We start from the raw sequence: 15,908 nt of genomic DNA on the forward strand, positions 1-15,908 counted from the left end.
AAAACATGCGTGCATTCGCCTATACACATACACATACACATACACATACACATACACATACACATACACATACACATACTTGAAATGTTAAGCCATGATGAGTAAGAACGTGTTGTCAAAAGCGTTTAAAGCTAGTTTACCATGTGAGCCCTAATTGCCAATTTTGTATGGTCTGGAGAAGACTGAACAGATTGTTTTCCATCGAGCGTTTGCCACTATTTACTGGGTATCTAACTCAAGCCTCTTCGCTTGCAGTGTACACAAGAGTGGTAAGTTTTATACATATTTGGGTGCGCGGCAAACTCCAGGAGAGTATCCGAAGATCGGAAACGTTCCCTGTTTGTTGTCCCTAAGAGCCCTACCCTGAGAGAGAAATGGGAAGACAACTTGCAACTGCGCAAAGGAAGCTTGACAACCATGAGTACGGTGTGCGAGGCACATTTTGAGCCACATCATGTTATCCGAGACTTTGTCCACATCATAAACGGCAAAGAAGTCAGGCTGCTCCGTGAGCGGCCAAAGCTAGCCGTTGGAGCGGTACCTGTAGGAGTCAGCGCAGGACATCGACTGCAGGGCGATGGAGGGGAAGATACCAAGCAGCCGACGCATCCTGATCACACAAAACTGTTCGGCACAGCAACCTTTGATGACACTGAAGAGACCCGTGAGGCATCAACGGCCCAGTGCGAAAAGAGAAAAAGGACATCCGGCGCTGCGAGCCTTACGGAAAATCTGCTAATGAAGTATAACAAAGCAGATCACTCCATGAATGACGGTAGTCTGGAGATAGACTGTGTAGACAGCAGTGACCAGAAAAACACGCTGGCCCTCCTGTCTCTGATGACGCCTTCAACATCCAGCTGGACAGCTCTTCAGTTCCCGAACGTTGGTGGTGTGTTCTACGTGATCTCCAGACTGGCACCACCAGCAGAAATTGCTCATGAACGAGTTGTATTCCTGAGGTATGAGGAAGACACACTGCTGTGCCGGACACACATTAACGGCACTCTTTACGATGAAAGGAAAGGTCTTTCCCTGGCAGATGCGGAAGAACATATAAAGAAAGTTGATGCAATGTCAGTGTGCCGAGGCGCCATAGGGAAGAATGAGCTTGCTGAAAGCCATGTCAGGATTACAGCCTCAGGTCTCGATCTCAATCTCAGATGCCATGGAGAAGTCTTCTACAGTACAAGCTACCAGTGCACGGTACCTGAAAAAGGTGAGCCGATTGCATACGAGTCAGATGGAGAAGGGTCTCTAAATAAAGGAGTGCGCGCATACTTCGATAAAATATATGTGGTTGAGCAACCGGAAGCGCAAACATAGCGAAACTTACAGCATTATTAATGTGCGCTTTTATTTTCATTAGTTTGTCCTGGTTTTCCACAGGAGTAGAAAAGGAGTGTCGGGCCACACGCATGAATACTGTATGCTTGAGCAAAATAATACACTATATATACATATTCCATTAAAGCGATAAATTGTAGCCAGTCACGCACACACTTGTACGTGCGTACGTTATCGAGAAAGCGAGAAAGTACGCGTGCGTTGTCTAGTCCAAATAAGTTGTGCAATCAGCAGCCATGAGGAATGTGCGCCTTTGTCTTAACGGTAATGTTTTAACACACAAATAAGCAGGAATTGCGGAGAAAAATATTTTTAAAAATTATGGGGTTGTACGTGCCAAAACCACTTTCTGATTACGAGGCACGCCGTAATGGAGGACTCCGTAAATTTCGACCACCTGGGGTTTTAACGTGCACCTAAATCTAAGCACACGGGTGTTTTCGCATTTCGCCCCCATTGAAATGCGGCCGCCGTGGCTGGGATTCGATGCCGCGGCTTCGTGCTCAGCAGCCCAACACGTACCATAGCCACTGAGCAACAACGGCGGGTTGAATATATTCTGTTAATGACAATAAGGTATACTAAGGTTCATTACTGATAATTCTTTGCAGGTGGAAAATGCCGACCGTGTGCCAAAGGAAGGCTGTCCATCATGAGGAGGAAGTATGAGCTGAGCCGTTCCGGCGCTACAAAACGCAGTCGCTATACCCGCCAACAGAACTTGAGACAGCAGCACTGGCGACTGAAAACTAGACTATCGAACCTGAAAGAAAAACTGCAGGCGATGACGAAACATTGCAAAGGGGTGAAGCAAGCCACGTTTGAAGAAAGCATTGAAGGCATGCCTCAAAATCAAAGAGAAGCAGCACTCCATGTTTTCCGTGCTTCCAAGCGAAAAAGCACCCGGGGCATGGAATTCACACAGGATTGGATTCTAGAGTGTCTGCTCGTGAAGATGAAGAGCCCAAAACTGTACAACTACATGAGGAAGAACGAAATTCTAGTTTTACCTAGTGAAGATACTTTAAGGAAATATTTAAGCTCGTATAAGACATGGCTTCGGTTTTTGCACAAGAGTCCTCAGGGCCCTGAAAGAACAAACCAGAGGGATGGACTCCTTTAAGAGGCACGGAGGCCTTCTAGTCGACGAACTGAAATTGTCGGAGCACTTGTCAGTCACATCTGCAGCCACAATTGAAGGTTTGGCAGACCTGGGCCGCTTTACACCGCCAAGAGAAAAAATATGAGCCATGCGACCACGGCATGGTAATTATGTTTGCGCCATTCACAGGCAAGTGGACGCTGGTTCTTGCAGTGTTCGCGACACATGGAAACGTGAAAGGCGAGTTGCTTGCAAAGCTGCTGGTCGAGGCCGTATTACTCGCAGAAGATGCAGGCCTTTTCGTCGACTTCGTGACGTGCGACGGTGCCACGTGGAACCGCAAGATGCGGAAAGTGCTGGGAATTGGAGCGACTTCAGCCTCTACTAAGTGCAGAATGAGGCATCCGAAAGACGCTAGTCGCTACCTCCATTTCCTTTCAGACTTTGCACACTTGGTGAAGTGTCTGCGCAACAACCTGCTCTGTCACGACTTCGAGACTCCTGATGGCCTGGTACGTTTTCTACGTAACACCGTAACAGCGTCTTGAAGGAAACTTAATTTAGTTGAAAATTGCCGCTTGGGCCCGTCATTAATTAGTGTTTCAAATGTCCCGAAAAGTCCGCTAAAAATTGAAAGCATACATAACTCACATGTCGTGAAATGGCCTCTGACAAAACAAATGGCGCACAAGTATTCAAATGAATCTTGCTATTTTTGTCGCTTTATCGCTTGGCTATGCACTTTTCATCAATACAGGGCAACATTAATCAAGCAACATACTTTTTTTTTCGTTTCAGGTATCCTTAGACATCGTCAAAAATGTCTACGACATGGATGGAAGCGCCGTGACACTTCGCGTGATGCATGGAATACGCGAGGCCCACCTGAACCCAAACAACTTCGAGAAAATGCGCGTCACGTACGCCTACCAGCTGTTCGGTCCCCAAGTAATACGGGCCTGCGTTTTTTCCAGCAAGATGTGGAGCAAGGAACGGGCAGTTGCATAGAGCCAACGCTGCGGTCTTTTGAGTAAGTTTGCCCAGTAATAAAGGTGGCCACAAGGGCAAAGCGAACGAAGTGATAGCTAAGATAGGAAAACGAACGGAATCTTGTAGATGGTGCCGAGCTGGGTTCTTACACAAGGCGCTGGGGCGAGCGTAGGTACTGTAGTGTGAGCGTAGTGCACATATCGCAATTATTAAGTCTGTAAGGTCTCGACGTGTATCAATCAATCAAAAAGTTAGCTTTATTTATACAAGTCAAGTAATGTGTACAAAATAGTTGGACCAATAGCCTATGTGGCTAGTAGCTGGTCCAATACACAAAAGTACATGTACAGGTCAACCAAATACATATCTGCTCAATGAGTAAGAACATTTTTTACATGAATAAGTACTTTTTTTTAAGGAAGAGCTATTACATTTGGCTAGACAAGAAGAAGCGTTTACATACAAGATCAAAATTTCTGGTTACTTTTATTTCCACAGGCACAGTGTTCCAAGTTATAGCGCCAAAGTACTCTATTAATCGTTCACCGTATACATTGCTGCAATAAGGAAGTTAAAGTTAGTTGCTTGCCTGGTGTTTGCACGTGGGAAGTTCAATATAGTGTTGGGTAAGGGAAAGTTGGTGCTGAGTATTTTGTGAACTAAACAAGTGATCTTATAATTTCTTAACGCCGTGAAAGAAAGAATCCGAAGGTCAGTAAACAGAAGGCTACTTGGGTGATGAACAGAGGAAAATGTTATTCTTAGGGCGCGTTTTTGCAACTGCACTATAGGTGTTAAGTTTTATATGTTAGGCACCATATTTCACAACCATAGCTCATGTGGGTATGAAACAAAGAAAAGTATATGCAACAAAGCAAAAATTAAATTATGGGCTTTTACGTGCCAAAACCACTTTCTGATGATGAGGCACGCCGTAGTTTGACCACCTGGGGCTCTTTAACGTGCACCTAAATCTAAGTACACGGGTGTTTTCGCATTTCGCCCCCATCGAAATGCGGCCGCCGTGGTATGCAACGAAGCAAAGCACGAGGAAAATATTGCCGGGCACGGGCCAGTGTGTAACAGCTGAAAGCGAGTTTTCTACAGACAACGCTAATTTGTTCTCTCCAGTGCAAGTGACTGTCTAAAGTAACACCTAAATATTTAAATGAATCAACACATTCCAGAGTTCGGTTCTCTAGAGTCAAAGGGAACTCACTGTAGTCTAGTATTTTCCTGTTAGAGTGAAATATGATATACTTAGTTTTATCAGTATTTAGGGCTAGTCTATTTTCTGAAAACCATTTAGCTCCTTTTAGCAGTTCACCAGATATAGTGTCTTGTAATGACGAGAGGGAGTCCGCTGAGTAAACTAAAGCGGTATCATCAGCGTGCATCAAAACTTTTGAGAAGTTAAGTGCGCCCGGTAAATCATTTATATATAACGAAAACAGAGTAGGGCCTAAAACCGAGCCTTGCGGTACACCGCTTACGATATCTGTGAAAGCAGAATGATGTTTGTTAATTACCACTTGTTGCCTTCGCGCCTTAAAGTAGCTGTGGATGAATTGAAGGGCGTTTCGAACGATACCATAAGATTCCAGCTTTACTAACAGTATGGAGTGACAGATCGTATCGAACGCCTTTCTTATATCAAGAAAGATTGACACAGCAATGTTATTCTTGTTAAGGGCAGAGTTAAGCGATTGCGAAAGTGTTAAGACTGCGGTTAATGTAGATCTACCTGCAACAAAGCCATGCTGCTGCGGGCAGATAACGTTAATGCTTACAAGAAATGCATTTACCTGCAGCACAATGAGCTTTTCGAATAGTGTGTTAACTACACTAAGAATTGAAATACGTCTATAACTACTCGGATGGTTCGGATCACCAGTTTTGTATACAGGGATAACCTTTGACACTTTCAGTATATTTGGATAAACATTACTACTTATCGCATAGTTAAACACGTGACAAAGGGGCACACATAAGACATCAATATTGTTTTTCAATATCTTAACTTGAATGCCGTCAAGTCCGGGTGCTTTATTAACCGATAATTTGCCTACGATACTTTTTATTTTCTCAACAGTTATTTCATCGAATAAAAAATCACTGTCGACGCTTCTCTGGATCCCGGTTGTGGGAATTGAAAGTACGGACCAGGGGCGTAGCCAGGGGGGGGGGGGGGCTTATGGGGCTTGAGCCCCCCCCCCCCCCCCCGAAATTTTTTCGTGCTGTCATGCGCCGCCGACCAAAACAACTCCCGGCGCCGGAAATCATGCTCGATTTTGTCTAGAATGTCCTGAATTCACGCTCGAAAAGACATTTTTGCGCGAACATTGCGAAATCGGGCTGGATTTCGCGGAAACGCCGATGCATCGGGAGTCACATATCGTAACGCAAGGAGCCCCACCAAGCACAAAATTTCAAGGGCGTTTTGCTGGTGAGTGGGCTCGTCTCGGCATCTCGTGGAGGCCGCGGAATCTACGGAGCGCTTGGATTTCAATTCTGAAACTTTGTTGTTATAAAGTTCTCATAACATTTTGATGCGAAAGGTGCATTGACATTTCCAAAGTCGTGCTTTAGATTTTCGATTGCGAAACTTTCTGGATTTAATGCTGTTGTAAACATTTGACGCCAAAGGTGCATCGGCCTTCCTAAAGTCGTACATCGGGCCATACAACGAGACAAGCCAAATTAACATACTATCAGACAAGTTGACAAAGCACGCAGCGAGGTCCGATGAGACAAAGCGTTGTGGTGGTTCATTTGTGCCATCAGGTCACAGAAAAGGATATGAATTTTTTTTCATCTGCGCCAAAGCATCCATGTCAAGACACTTAAGCCACCATTGTAACTAAGTTCTTATTTATTTTTCTACCTAGACTTATTATTCGCGAGGATACATTAAGCCTCTTTCTCATCGTTTTTTTTTTTCGCAACCCGCGGGCTGCCGATCCAGCCAGAGCGCATGCGTTTTTCTCGTGCTGCATCGACAACCGCGCGGCGCACTTGGATGCGCGCTCGTTTTTCTCTGGCCGACTGCATTTTCACCTGGCAGAGTTTTTAACGCTTTCTGGCTAGCAGACGAGAAAAAGAAACAATGCATAGTCGCTCGCCGCCAGCACTGCGGGGACTCGACGGATTGCAACGCGTTCGCTTGTGTGCGCAAGGGAGAAAAGCGGGGAGGAAGCGCGCCGCCTTCTATCGCACGCGATACATTTTGGGAGTGGAGGGAGAGGGGGGGTGCTGTGATCTGTGAATCTGTGGTTGCGCAACCTGTTTATTTGCCTTGTTTGACGCATTATATATAGTGACTTTTTCTTAGGTACGTAGATTTATTAGAGACTTATACGTATATTTAAACATCTTGTTGCGAGGTTTTCTGCATATGCGCAGTGAACTTTGTTTCCAGTGCCAATTTTTGCCCTGTATCACGCTGTATCTTCACATTTGTATATTCCATTGTATCTTCGCATTTTTAATGTACGAAGGCGAGTCAAATGAAAGTGAGACAAGCCGCCCCGCGTAATAATGGTTCGGTTCATTATATATTTTCGAGGCATGCGCGTAGCACATACGCATCTCATTTACAAGTGACATGCAGAGGTGAGGTTAAATGTTCTTTAATGTTCTCATACACTGCGTTGAACAGGGTTACGTGACATAATGGACACTCCAAAAGTTGAACAGCTTGGTGTCGTGAGGTTTTTGACAAATGAAGATGTTTCCCAAAAAGAAATTATTCGCCATATGGCTACCGTATGCGTTGAACATTGCGTTTCATTGGCCACTGTGAAACATTGTAGCAAACTGTTCAAAGAAGGACATGAAAGTTACAAAGACGATCCATGGCCGGGCCAAAGCCACCGTGCAATCATCCCCAACACCATTGAAAAGGCCGTGGTTGCTCAGTCGCTATGGTGTTGGGCTGCTCAGCACGAGGTCGCGGGATCGAATCCCGGTCACGGCGGCTGCATTTCTATGGAGACAAAATGTCAAAACACCCGTGTACTTAGATTTAAGTGCACGTCAAAGAACCCCAGATGAGGGTGACGACATTTTGTCTGCAATTGTGACCGGGGATGACTCATAGTGCCGCTACTACTAGCCTGAAACACTACGGCAAAGCTTACAGTGGAAGCATTTGAATTCACCACTCCCAAGGAAAACAAAGGCCGTCATTTCTGCCGGAAAAGTGTTGACTTCTTTTTAGATCGTTAGGGGTCATTATTGATCGAATTTTCTAAACCTGGAGAGACTAAATCGTTTCAGATATTGTGAAAGGTCGGATCGGCTGCGTGTCGCAATCAAGAACAAACGACGTGGAAAATTGAGCATTGGGAACATGTTGCTTCACAACATTGCACGTTCCTACGTCGCTGATGTGGTTAATACGAAACTGGCAAAGTTCAAGTGGGAAACATTGCAACATCCTTCATGCAGCCCAGACCTGTTGCCTTGCGTCTTCCACATTTGGTAAAATTTGAAAAAACTGCTCAAGGGAACCAGATTCGTGTCGGAAGATGACGTGTAGTCATTTACAGATTGTTGAGGCAGCAACGGGAATTACGCGACTCGTTAGTAGGACAAGTGTCTAAATACTCATTGTGACTACTTTTAAATAAGGTACCTCGTTTATCATATATTCGCATTGGCTCCCTTTCATTGAGTCGCCCTCGTATATTTTGCAGAACTCCTGCTTTTTTACATGTGCTCTCTGTTGCAACTATAATTTCGGAGCAATTGCTCGCAATACACAAGCGGTGACAGCTGCTCCTGCGCAATACGTTCTAACAAAGGACAGCGTCATTGAGATTTTCCCCGGGTCGTTGCATATGTACGAAAATGTAAACAAGGTTGCTGAATGACAGATATTATATATATATATATATATATATATATAGGGAGAGAGAGAGAGAGAGAGATCCCTCGACTAATTCTATAAGGAGGAGGCCGAGCTGCAAAGTGAGCCCCCCACGAACGAAATTTCTGGCTACGCCACTGGTACGGACTGATTATATTGTCACCAATTTTTGAGAAATAATCATTGAAGACATTAGCAATCTGAGGGGACGGATTTTCGGGAGTAACATACTGTTTATCCTGTAATCCTACTACATTTCTTACTATTTTCCATACTTGCCTTCCATTGCCATTTACTCGTTTAATCAACTTCGTATAATAGACCTTTGATTTGCGAACTAGCATAACTGATTTGTTCCGAAAAAATTTAAACTGGCTTTTGTAGTAGTTGTTAGTTTTGTTATGTTTTAATTTATTATGATAGTATTCTTTCCTTTTCAGTAGAGCAAGTATGGACTCATTCATCCACGCACATATGGGCAAATCATAGCTGTGTCGTGAAGCGTACCGCGGATCATATTCTTCGCTCGTTGCATATCATTGTTACATACATTGCCATTCATCATACTGTAAGCAGACGCTGCGCAGACGAGGTGGCTGCACAATACTGCAGGCAGCAATGCTGCCCAAGCAGCAGGAGAGTGATTACAAAAGATGCTTTTTCAATATATTTTCTTGTGAAACATGAGATATGCATTCAACAATACATTCTGGTAAATGATTCCATTCTTCACTCGTAAGTGGAAAAAATGATTTCTGAAAGATTTTAGTGCTTGCAAAGTATGACTCGACTACTTTAGAATGAAAAATACGCGACGACCTTTGTAGAGCATGGGCAATATATGTGGCATCCGTTACATGAAGTACCCCGGCGTAAAACACTTTCGTGTTTCAATGCACTTGTATGTGGCTACTATTCGCCAGTCACGCAGGCGGAGGACAAAGCCGGTCCGCACCACGCAGCATGGTCAGACTGGATCGTATGAGCACGAGGACCCACACGGCCCTGCCGGGCACAAAGCAAACGCTGCGCAATATGCACTACATCTGCATGTAGCTGCGGTCTGCTACGTAGCGCAGATTCGGCAGGGTACCCCGACAAGTCCACTGGCTCAGCGCTGTGCTGCTCGCTCATGACAACCGCGTTTGGCTTACGTTTGGCGCGTCGGAGCTACCAAAATCGGGGGCAGTGGGGTCTACAATAACATCCAAAATCGCATGTGAACTGCGCGCCACGGTGACATACAGAAGGCGGTGCCTTGTGAGCACGCCCCGCTCTGTCGTAACCTTGGCAGTGAAAGGCATTGAAGGAGGAGCGGAAGCACCGCGAACGCCGCGTTTGATTGCCAATAAATCCACTTCTGGTGAAACGCATCGAAGTACTTTTCGTCAAAAAGTGTTTATTAAATAGCCTATATTAAGTTCGAATGCTTTTCTCCACTTCGATAAACATGTAAGTGGATCAGGGCCCGCTTAGGTGCCTCCGAATTCGTAAACGTTACGTAAAATTGGTAGAGTTGACATATGCACTAACAGCTTGTGACAAAAACCAAGGAACTGTATTTGAGTTAACAGAAAGCAATCACTTACCGACTTCCCTTGTAAATCATTGTTAAGGTCTTGGACCTTTGCCTGCGTCACATCTAGGTCCCTGTTCACAGTTAACTGGAATTCAATCCCAAGAGTCATCTGAAAAACATGGTGAGACATATTCAAGCCGGGACATACATAAGAGGAATGAAGTATGCCTGATCTTAATGAAATTGGCAAGACGAATATTCGCCATCTGGGCATAAACGCAATGTGGTTGAAATCAACAGTGGCATACGAACAACACTTATGGCTTGAAAGTCGTACCAGTGAGTCAGGATTACTTCTCTCAATATAATGGTAGAACAAAATGCTTGCTTGTAGAACACGTACGGCACGCAGGAAGTGCACGCAGAAAAAGGAACATGCGCAGTGAACACCATGTGCGGGAACCACCACGATAACCAGCCAGACGAGAGGTCTTTGTGCGTTTTTCCTACGTGTTTTGTTTATTGAGCGACATTGACCATCGGCAAATTACTCGAGACAGATGAAAACCTTTGAGACCTTACAGGTATTTCACCTGGCGGGAAAAGGTTGGCTGGCAGAGAAGAAAAATTGGAGGACGCTTAACCTTCGCCTTCAAGAGTGGAACGCGAGAGCGTTCCCGTCGACCCGCCAAAGGGTGTAAGACAATGGGCTACGGGGCAGCGATCACTTACGAGGCGCCACGCATCGGACGCGGTGAGCGTCGAGCAACGCAACGTTCGGCGCAGCAACGAAACGTGCGCCTGAGCAAGCGGAACGAACCAAAGAACTCGGTGTCTCGGAGGGGGAAGTGATGCGCGCAGCCAAACGTCGTGATCGGCCCGGGCAGAGAGATAGACAGGTAGTGATCTAAAGAAAGGAAGGACGCTTGATTCGGAAACACTGGCCAGCCAGACGACCCACACGCGCTAGCAGCGTACGCCCGTCGCACAGCTTCGAGACACTTCCTGTAAGCACACAAACACGAGCTGCCATGCATACGTGGAAACAACTGGCTTGAAGTACCGACACTGTCTCTCTTGCCTCTCTATCTTTCTTTTCTTTGTCAGATCTGAGTATTGTACCGCTACGTTTACAACATCTTTCCCAGCCACAGACATTGGGGCAAGCCGAGACGTCTATCACGCATGTCCAACGACTCGCGTGTTCTCATAAAACCCATTTGCGCATTATAATATAAATTGGCTTCAATCAATTTTTTTCTTGTATCTTTTTGGGGGAATTAACTAGGAAGCGACCACGTAAGATATTCATCCAGAATATAAGGTCGGATGCTGGCTCAACTCAGAGGCTCTCGCCGTCATATTCCGTGAAAGTTGACACTATTCTGATGTAAACCGTTCGCTCGTCACGGATGACGAATAGCATCCGAGAATGGCGCTTCAGGTACCGCTAGTCGACATAAATGTTCAGGATGCAACACCAATATGACAGCCTATCACACGACGTTGCACCAGCGTTGTGTTCAGGCAGAGAAAATTGGTTTCTACGTCACGAAACGCGAGGAAAATGTTACCGCTCTCTCCACGTATACACGGAGATGCCGCATTCAACATATAACCATGGCATTTAAATAAAACACAGGGTTTTCGCGCGATTAACAAGTGTACCAGTCGATGGTAAGCATCGACTTGAAAAATGATTATGTCCTGTATAATGCCCTCGCTTCTGAGGAGGATATGTAAAATGGAAAAATAAGGGATTCGAAAAAATGATAACACGCTCAAAGCTCGAAAATGTTGGGAAAGCCTCTTGGTGCTTGCAAGGATCATTGAATATTATGTTGTCAGTGTCATAATCTCACCGGGCGTTAATGCGTTTCATTCCTTTTCTCACTCGGGGCTGAGCGTCGTTACTCGTATTGAAGGAAACCATGCTCACAGTTTAACAGCCATTAAGCTTTCTTCTTTGATTTGCACGATATGAAGAAATGCTCTCTGTATAAGACATTCGAGGTCTACGTGACACTTTCCCCGAGTAGAGTGCAGCTTAAGCGCTTTATCGACTAGCGATTAGTTTACGAGACAGCCGAACAGTGCTTGCCGACGCCGTCGAAGAACAAACCAAATTAAAGTATGGAGCCTTCGTTTAGTTCGACCGACAGCTTTCGCAGTCAACGCATTCATACTTTGACGAAACCGTATGTCTGCAGATGGGCGCAGATAACCAATCGCCTTGGCCACGCTTTCATAAGAAATGTGGTGGAAGCTTTGGGCTGTGCACAGAGGCGGTTGCATCGAAGTAAAAAGCTATATTTCTAAAATAAAATAAAAACACGAAAACAGCAACAAAAAAAAACACGCTCGCCTAATGCATGCGTGGAAAATGCATTCTCAATGGCGCATGTGCACGCAATAAGAAATTCGTGGGAACCAAATATCTCGATAGTAAAATGACAAATGTCACAAAAGGCTGACATTTCCCGATAAAGAAGTCAACACAAAATGTTTGGCCCGCTACCTTTTCGCGACCGCGGCTCTGCTGACATTTAATTTTCCGGGTTCGTCGAACACGCGGGGTGCCACCGAGAGGGTGACATAATTTAGAGCATATACTGGAAATATGTGGTCTCCAGTTCAAGTTGCAATTCAATAACATACCTAATCATATTATACTACCTAGTTGTTCTATACAACACTACCCTCAAGATGAATTTGCGTGCCTGTTGTGTCAAGTTTTGTGCATCGTGAGCGGAATATTATGCATTTAGTCTTATCAAAAGCGTAGAATATAATTTTTTTTGTTCACTAAAAACGGTAAGCGCAAAATAACCGCTCAAACTGGCTGCGAAAGCAATGTCAGTGCTTTGCACAGGTGTGTCGAAAGCAGTCAAAGCTACAAACTACAAGTTATCTGCTGCAAATGTCGGCAATTGTACTCTGGATCCTTCTGTACGTAAATCGCACTTTGCCTAAAGTATTAAACACTACCCTTAAACCGTTGTTTCTATAGTGCTGACACATAAAAGTTATTCAAACCAGACGCGACTTTCTTTTACCATTTCATATGTGCTTGCTCATTGACCTTGGTCTTTTTCGAATGAACAGCGCCAACCCTTTCCTCCTCCAGCAAAAAGAAAAAAAAAGGAAAGCCACCAAGCTCCCACAAAACGCTCTGGCTCAAGGTTCTCAAGGTTCGTTCTGGCTCAAGCTCCCACAAAACGTGTAGTTTTGTGGGAGCTTGAGCCAGAACGAACCTTGAGCCAGAGCCTTGAGCCAGAACCTTGAACCTTGAACCAGAGCCGGCTCCTCTGCTGGTGTTTGGTGTCTGTAGCAGCTATCGCCGGGAATGAGAAAAAAATATTCCCAGTAAGCTACTCTACCACTGAGCCATGCCAGCGCACGCTAGCACGCAGCGGAAAAATGCCCTATAAACGCGCCTGGTTATGCAGCGAGAGTCCCATTGACGCACTCACGCTTGCCGATGGCGACTGTCGAGAACGGTCAGGGCCTGGTAGAGTCCAGCAGCGCCAAGAACACGGGTTGCCACGTCAACGGCTCAGCAAGCTTCTTCAACCAGTGCTGCAGCTTCTGGCTCGCGGCACGCGCAACATCCACGCGCACTACCGCGCTGGGACTGTCGCTGCACAGAACCAAGATTAAAGACGACGATTATAGGTAGTAGAAAGGCCCCCCGAAGTGCGCGAATTTTTTATATTTTTTTGATGGCACCTTCGGCTGGTCCTTTCGGAGCGGTGCTCTCTGGGCTGGTCTCGAGAGCAGCGTTGTCTTCGAAAGAGCGTGCGCGCCTTACGTCCGGCTGTTTCTGTTCCATACATGGCGCTCCTAACGCGTCGAGCGCTCTCAGGCACTCCGAGCCCTGTCGTGGGAGCAGCCGTCGAGTTTGACAGCGTTTCCCGCCACATCAGCATAACACTCTGCGGTATAACGCAGCGTCGCCGCTGTTGGCGACAGTTCACCGTATAACCGCATGCCTGGTGGCGTCCTGCGTCCGCCGTTTTTTCGCGGGCAGTGCCGCTGGCAAGTTTGGCTATGAAAATATACAGGCCAATATACAGGTCGCTACTGTAACGTAGTTTCCCGTCTGCCATTTCCTCCTCCGAGAGCTGGTTGCACGTTAGGCTTGCATGCCTGTCCCCTGCATTTGAATTCGAGGAACGCCGGATCTGCCCGACTCTGATTCGGAGGATGGAGGCGGCAAGTCGAATATGCCATTAGTGCACATCGCGAAACAGCGTTGGCTGCCGTGCGCATGCCCATAACCAAAAACTACAGTATTTTTTTTCCTGTGTCCTGTGTACTCAAGACTTATGACATCCACTAATCTTGGGATCGCCGTTTCTGAAAATCCTGAGTGAGACGCTACAGTAACGCTGTTTGAACGTCCGATGCGTTTTTTTTTTTGTTGTTGTTGTTCTGCTGTGAACTTATCAGTGTGAACACTGGCGTACTCTCTGGGTGTCGCATTTCTTAATGATCCAGTTCATTTCCCATCGTTTTTGCCATTGGCACAAACAGAAGTGGCGGCGCCGTTATTGTTGGGATCAGCCATCGGGAAGGACGGATGATAAAAATGACGTGGAACGTCACAGAATACTGGCTATCGGTTGAGGTACGGCAGCGCCTCCTAGGCAGCAGGCTTGTGCACTCTGGTTTATGAATCATGTTACTTCGACTGAAATTTCCATTGCCAAGCCTGTGGGGTCTTGGGGTCTCACAGGAGTACCGACCACCGCGGGTTCGAGCTTAGCGAGCCACAGGGCCGCGTCAGCTGTCAGCCTCTAGCGCCGCTGCGCGCGAGCTCAGGCCACAAGGGGCTACCGAGCGACGCACGCAAAAACACAGTATTGCCCTAAGATGAAGGAAACCGTTTATTGTCTCCAACGGCACCCAACACTGCACAAACACCCGGTCCCGGGACGGCGGGGAACCAAAGGGGTCCCGCACCAAGGGCGAAAAATACAGCTAGGGGCGCCTGTAGCACGTCGCTGCGAGAGCACAGGCTCAAGCTGGGACGCGCCGCTAGGAAAAGTCCCGGCGGCTATGCTACTTGCTCTCGCGATAACCAACGGGCCAACTCGCGAGAGCTCGGGCAATCTCCTTCGGCTTGTGCCTCCGATGAGTGCGGCTCGGCGTGGTACGACCTCGCGCGAGCACTAGGCACCCGTTCTTCGGCTTAGCGTCGGGATAGGAAACCAACACGAGGTACGCGCTCCCCGCACGGGCAAAGGCGCCGTGCGTGAGCTCAGTTCCAGTCACAAAGGTGTCGGCGGACGAGAGGAAGCATGTACGTACCGGGTGCTGTCCCAAGGAGAAAGAGAGCCGGTCCCGTCACGGCAGTAGCCACCAGGGGCCGCTGCGTGACGTCACTAGCTCCACCCTCACTGCGAACAATGGCGAGTGGAGCGCCACCGCTAAAACTGGTTCGGAGCAAGAACGGCATGGCTTTTTGGATTGCAGACATGGGTGAAATGCGCCCGCGCAATGGCGCGTCGAATTCCCCAAATCCCCACAAGCCCGGCGTGACGAAAGCATTGACGTCAAAATCACCGCGGCTTACTCGGGAACGTCCCCATTGCATTCCAGTCGGGCAAGGTAGCACGACGTCACACATCGGAGTTCACCAACGTTGTGCTGTCTAGGAAGCGTTGTATATGCATGGGCTAGATAACGGAACGATTATATTCCGTATCTCGTTTCATCAGTCCGAGCGGTGCATTCACCCACGTTGTCAGCGGGATCGGCCCGTCGAAAACGGTGGCTGATTATAAAAAGTTGGAAGGCAATTCAATCTCTAGTCGAAGCTGATCAATGACAATGTCTCTTCAGCGAGTTGGGATGAGAATGGGGCGGGATCACACGGCGCTCTAGCGCGTCATCTCTCGCGTGAAAGGAGTAGGAGGAGCGTCGGACTGCTTGAATATTTGGTCTGCGCTATCTTCGCGATCGGTGCACATTTTTAGGCTGCACTATGTTCGTAGTCAGCCCACGAAAACGGCTAGAAACACATACCCGATACGAGAAAGGGGGGTTAACTTGTTAAAGAAAGACATTCCCCCGTG

At 46.8% G+C, this 15,908-nt stretch overlaps 1 protein-coding gene and 1 pseudogene across 4 annotated transcripts in view; one reads left to right on the forward strand and one right to left on the reverse strand.

The window, feature by feature from the left end:
* Positions 1–15,908, reverse strand: part of LOC142575555 (uncharacterized) — a 426,302-nt gene that overhangs the window by 14,573 nt on the left and 395,821 nt on the right. For all 4 annotated transcript variants that reach the window (XM_075684991.1, XM_075684995.1, XM_075684992.1 and 1 more), the window contains one exon: positions 9,899–9,997. In XM_075684991.1, coding sequence (XP_075541106.1) covers positions 9,899–9,997 — 99 coding nt within the window. The remainder of the gene's footprint in view (positions 1–9,898; positions 9,998–15,908) is intronic.
* LOC142573796 (uncharacterized) lies at positions 1,963–3,457 on the forward strand (annotated as a pseudogene).

The sequence above is a fragment of the Dermacentor variabilis genome, chromosome 3 (genome assembly GCF_050947875.1).
Source record: "Dermacentor variabilis isolate Ectoservices chromosome 3, ASM5094787v1, whole genome shotgun sequence".
Classification (NCBI taxonomy): Eukaryota; Metazoa; Arthropoda; class Arachnida; order Ixodida; family Ixodidae; genus Dermacentor; species Dermacentor variabilis.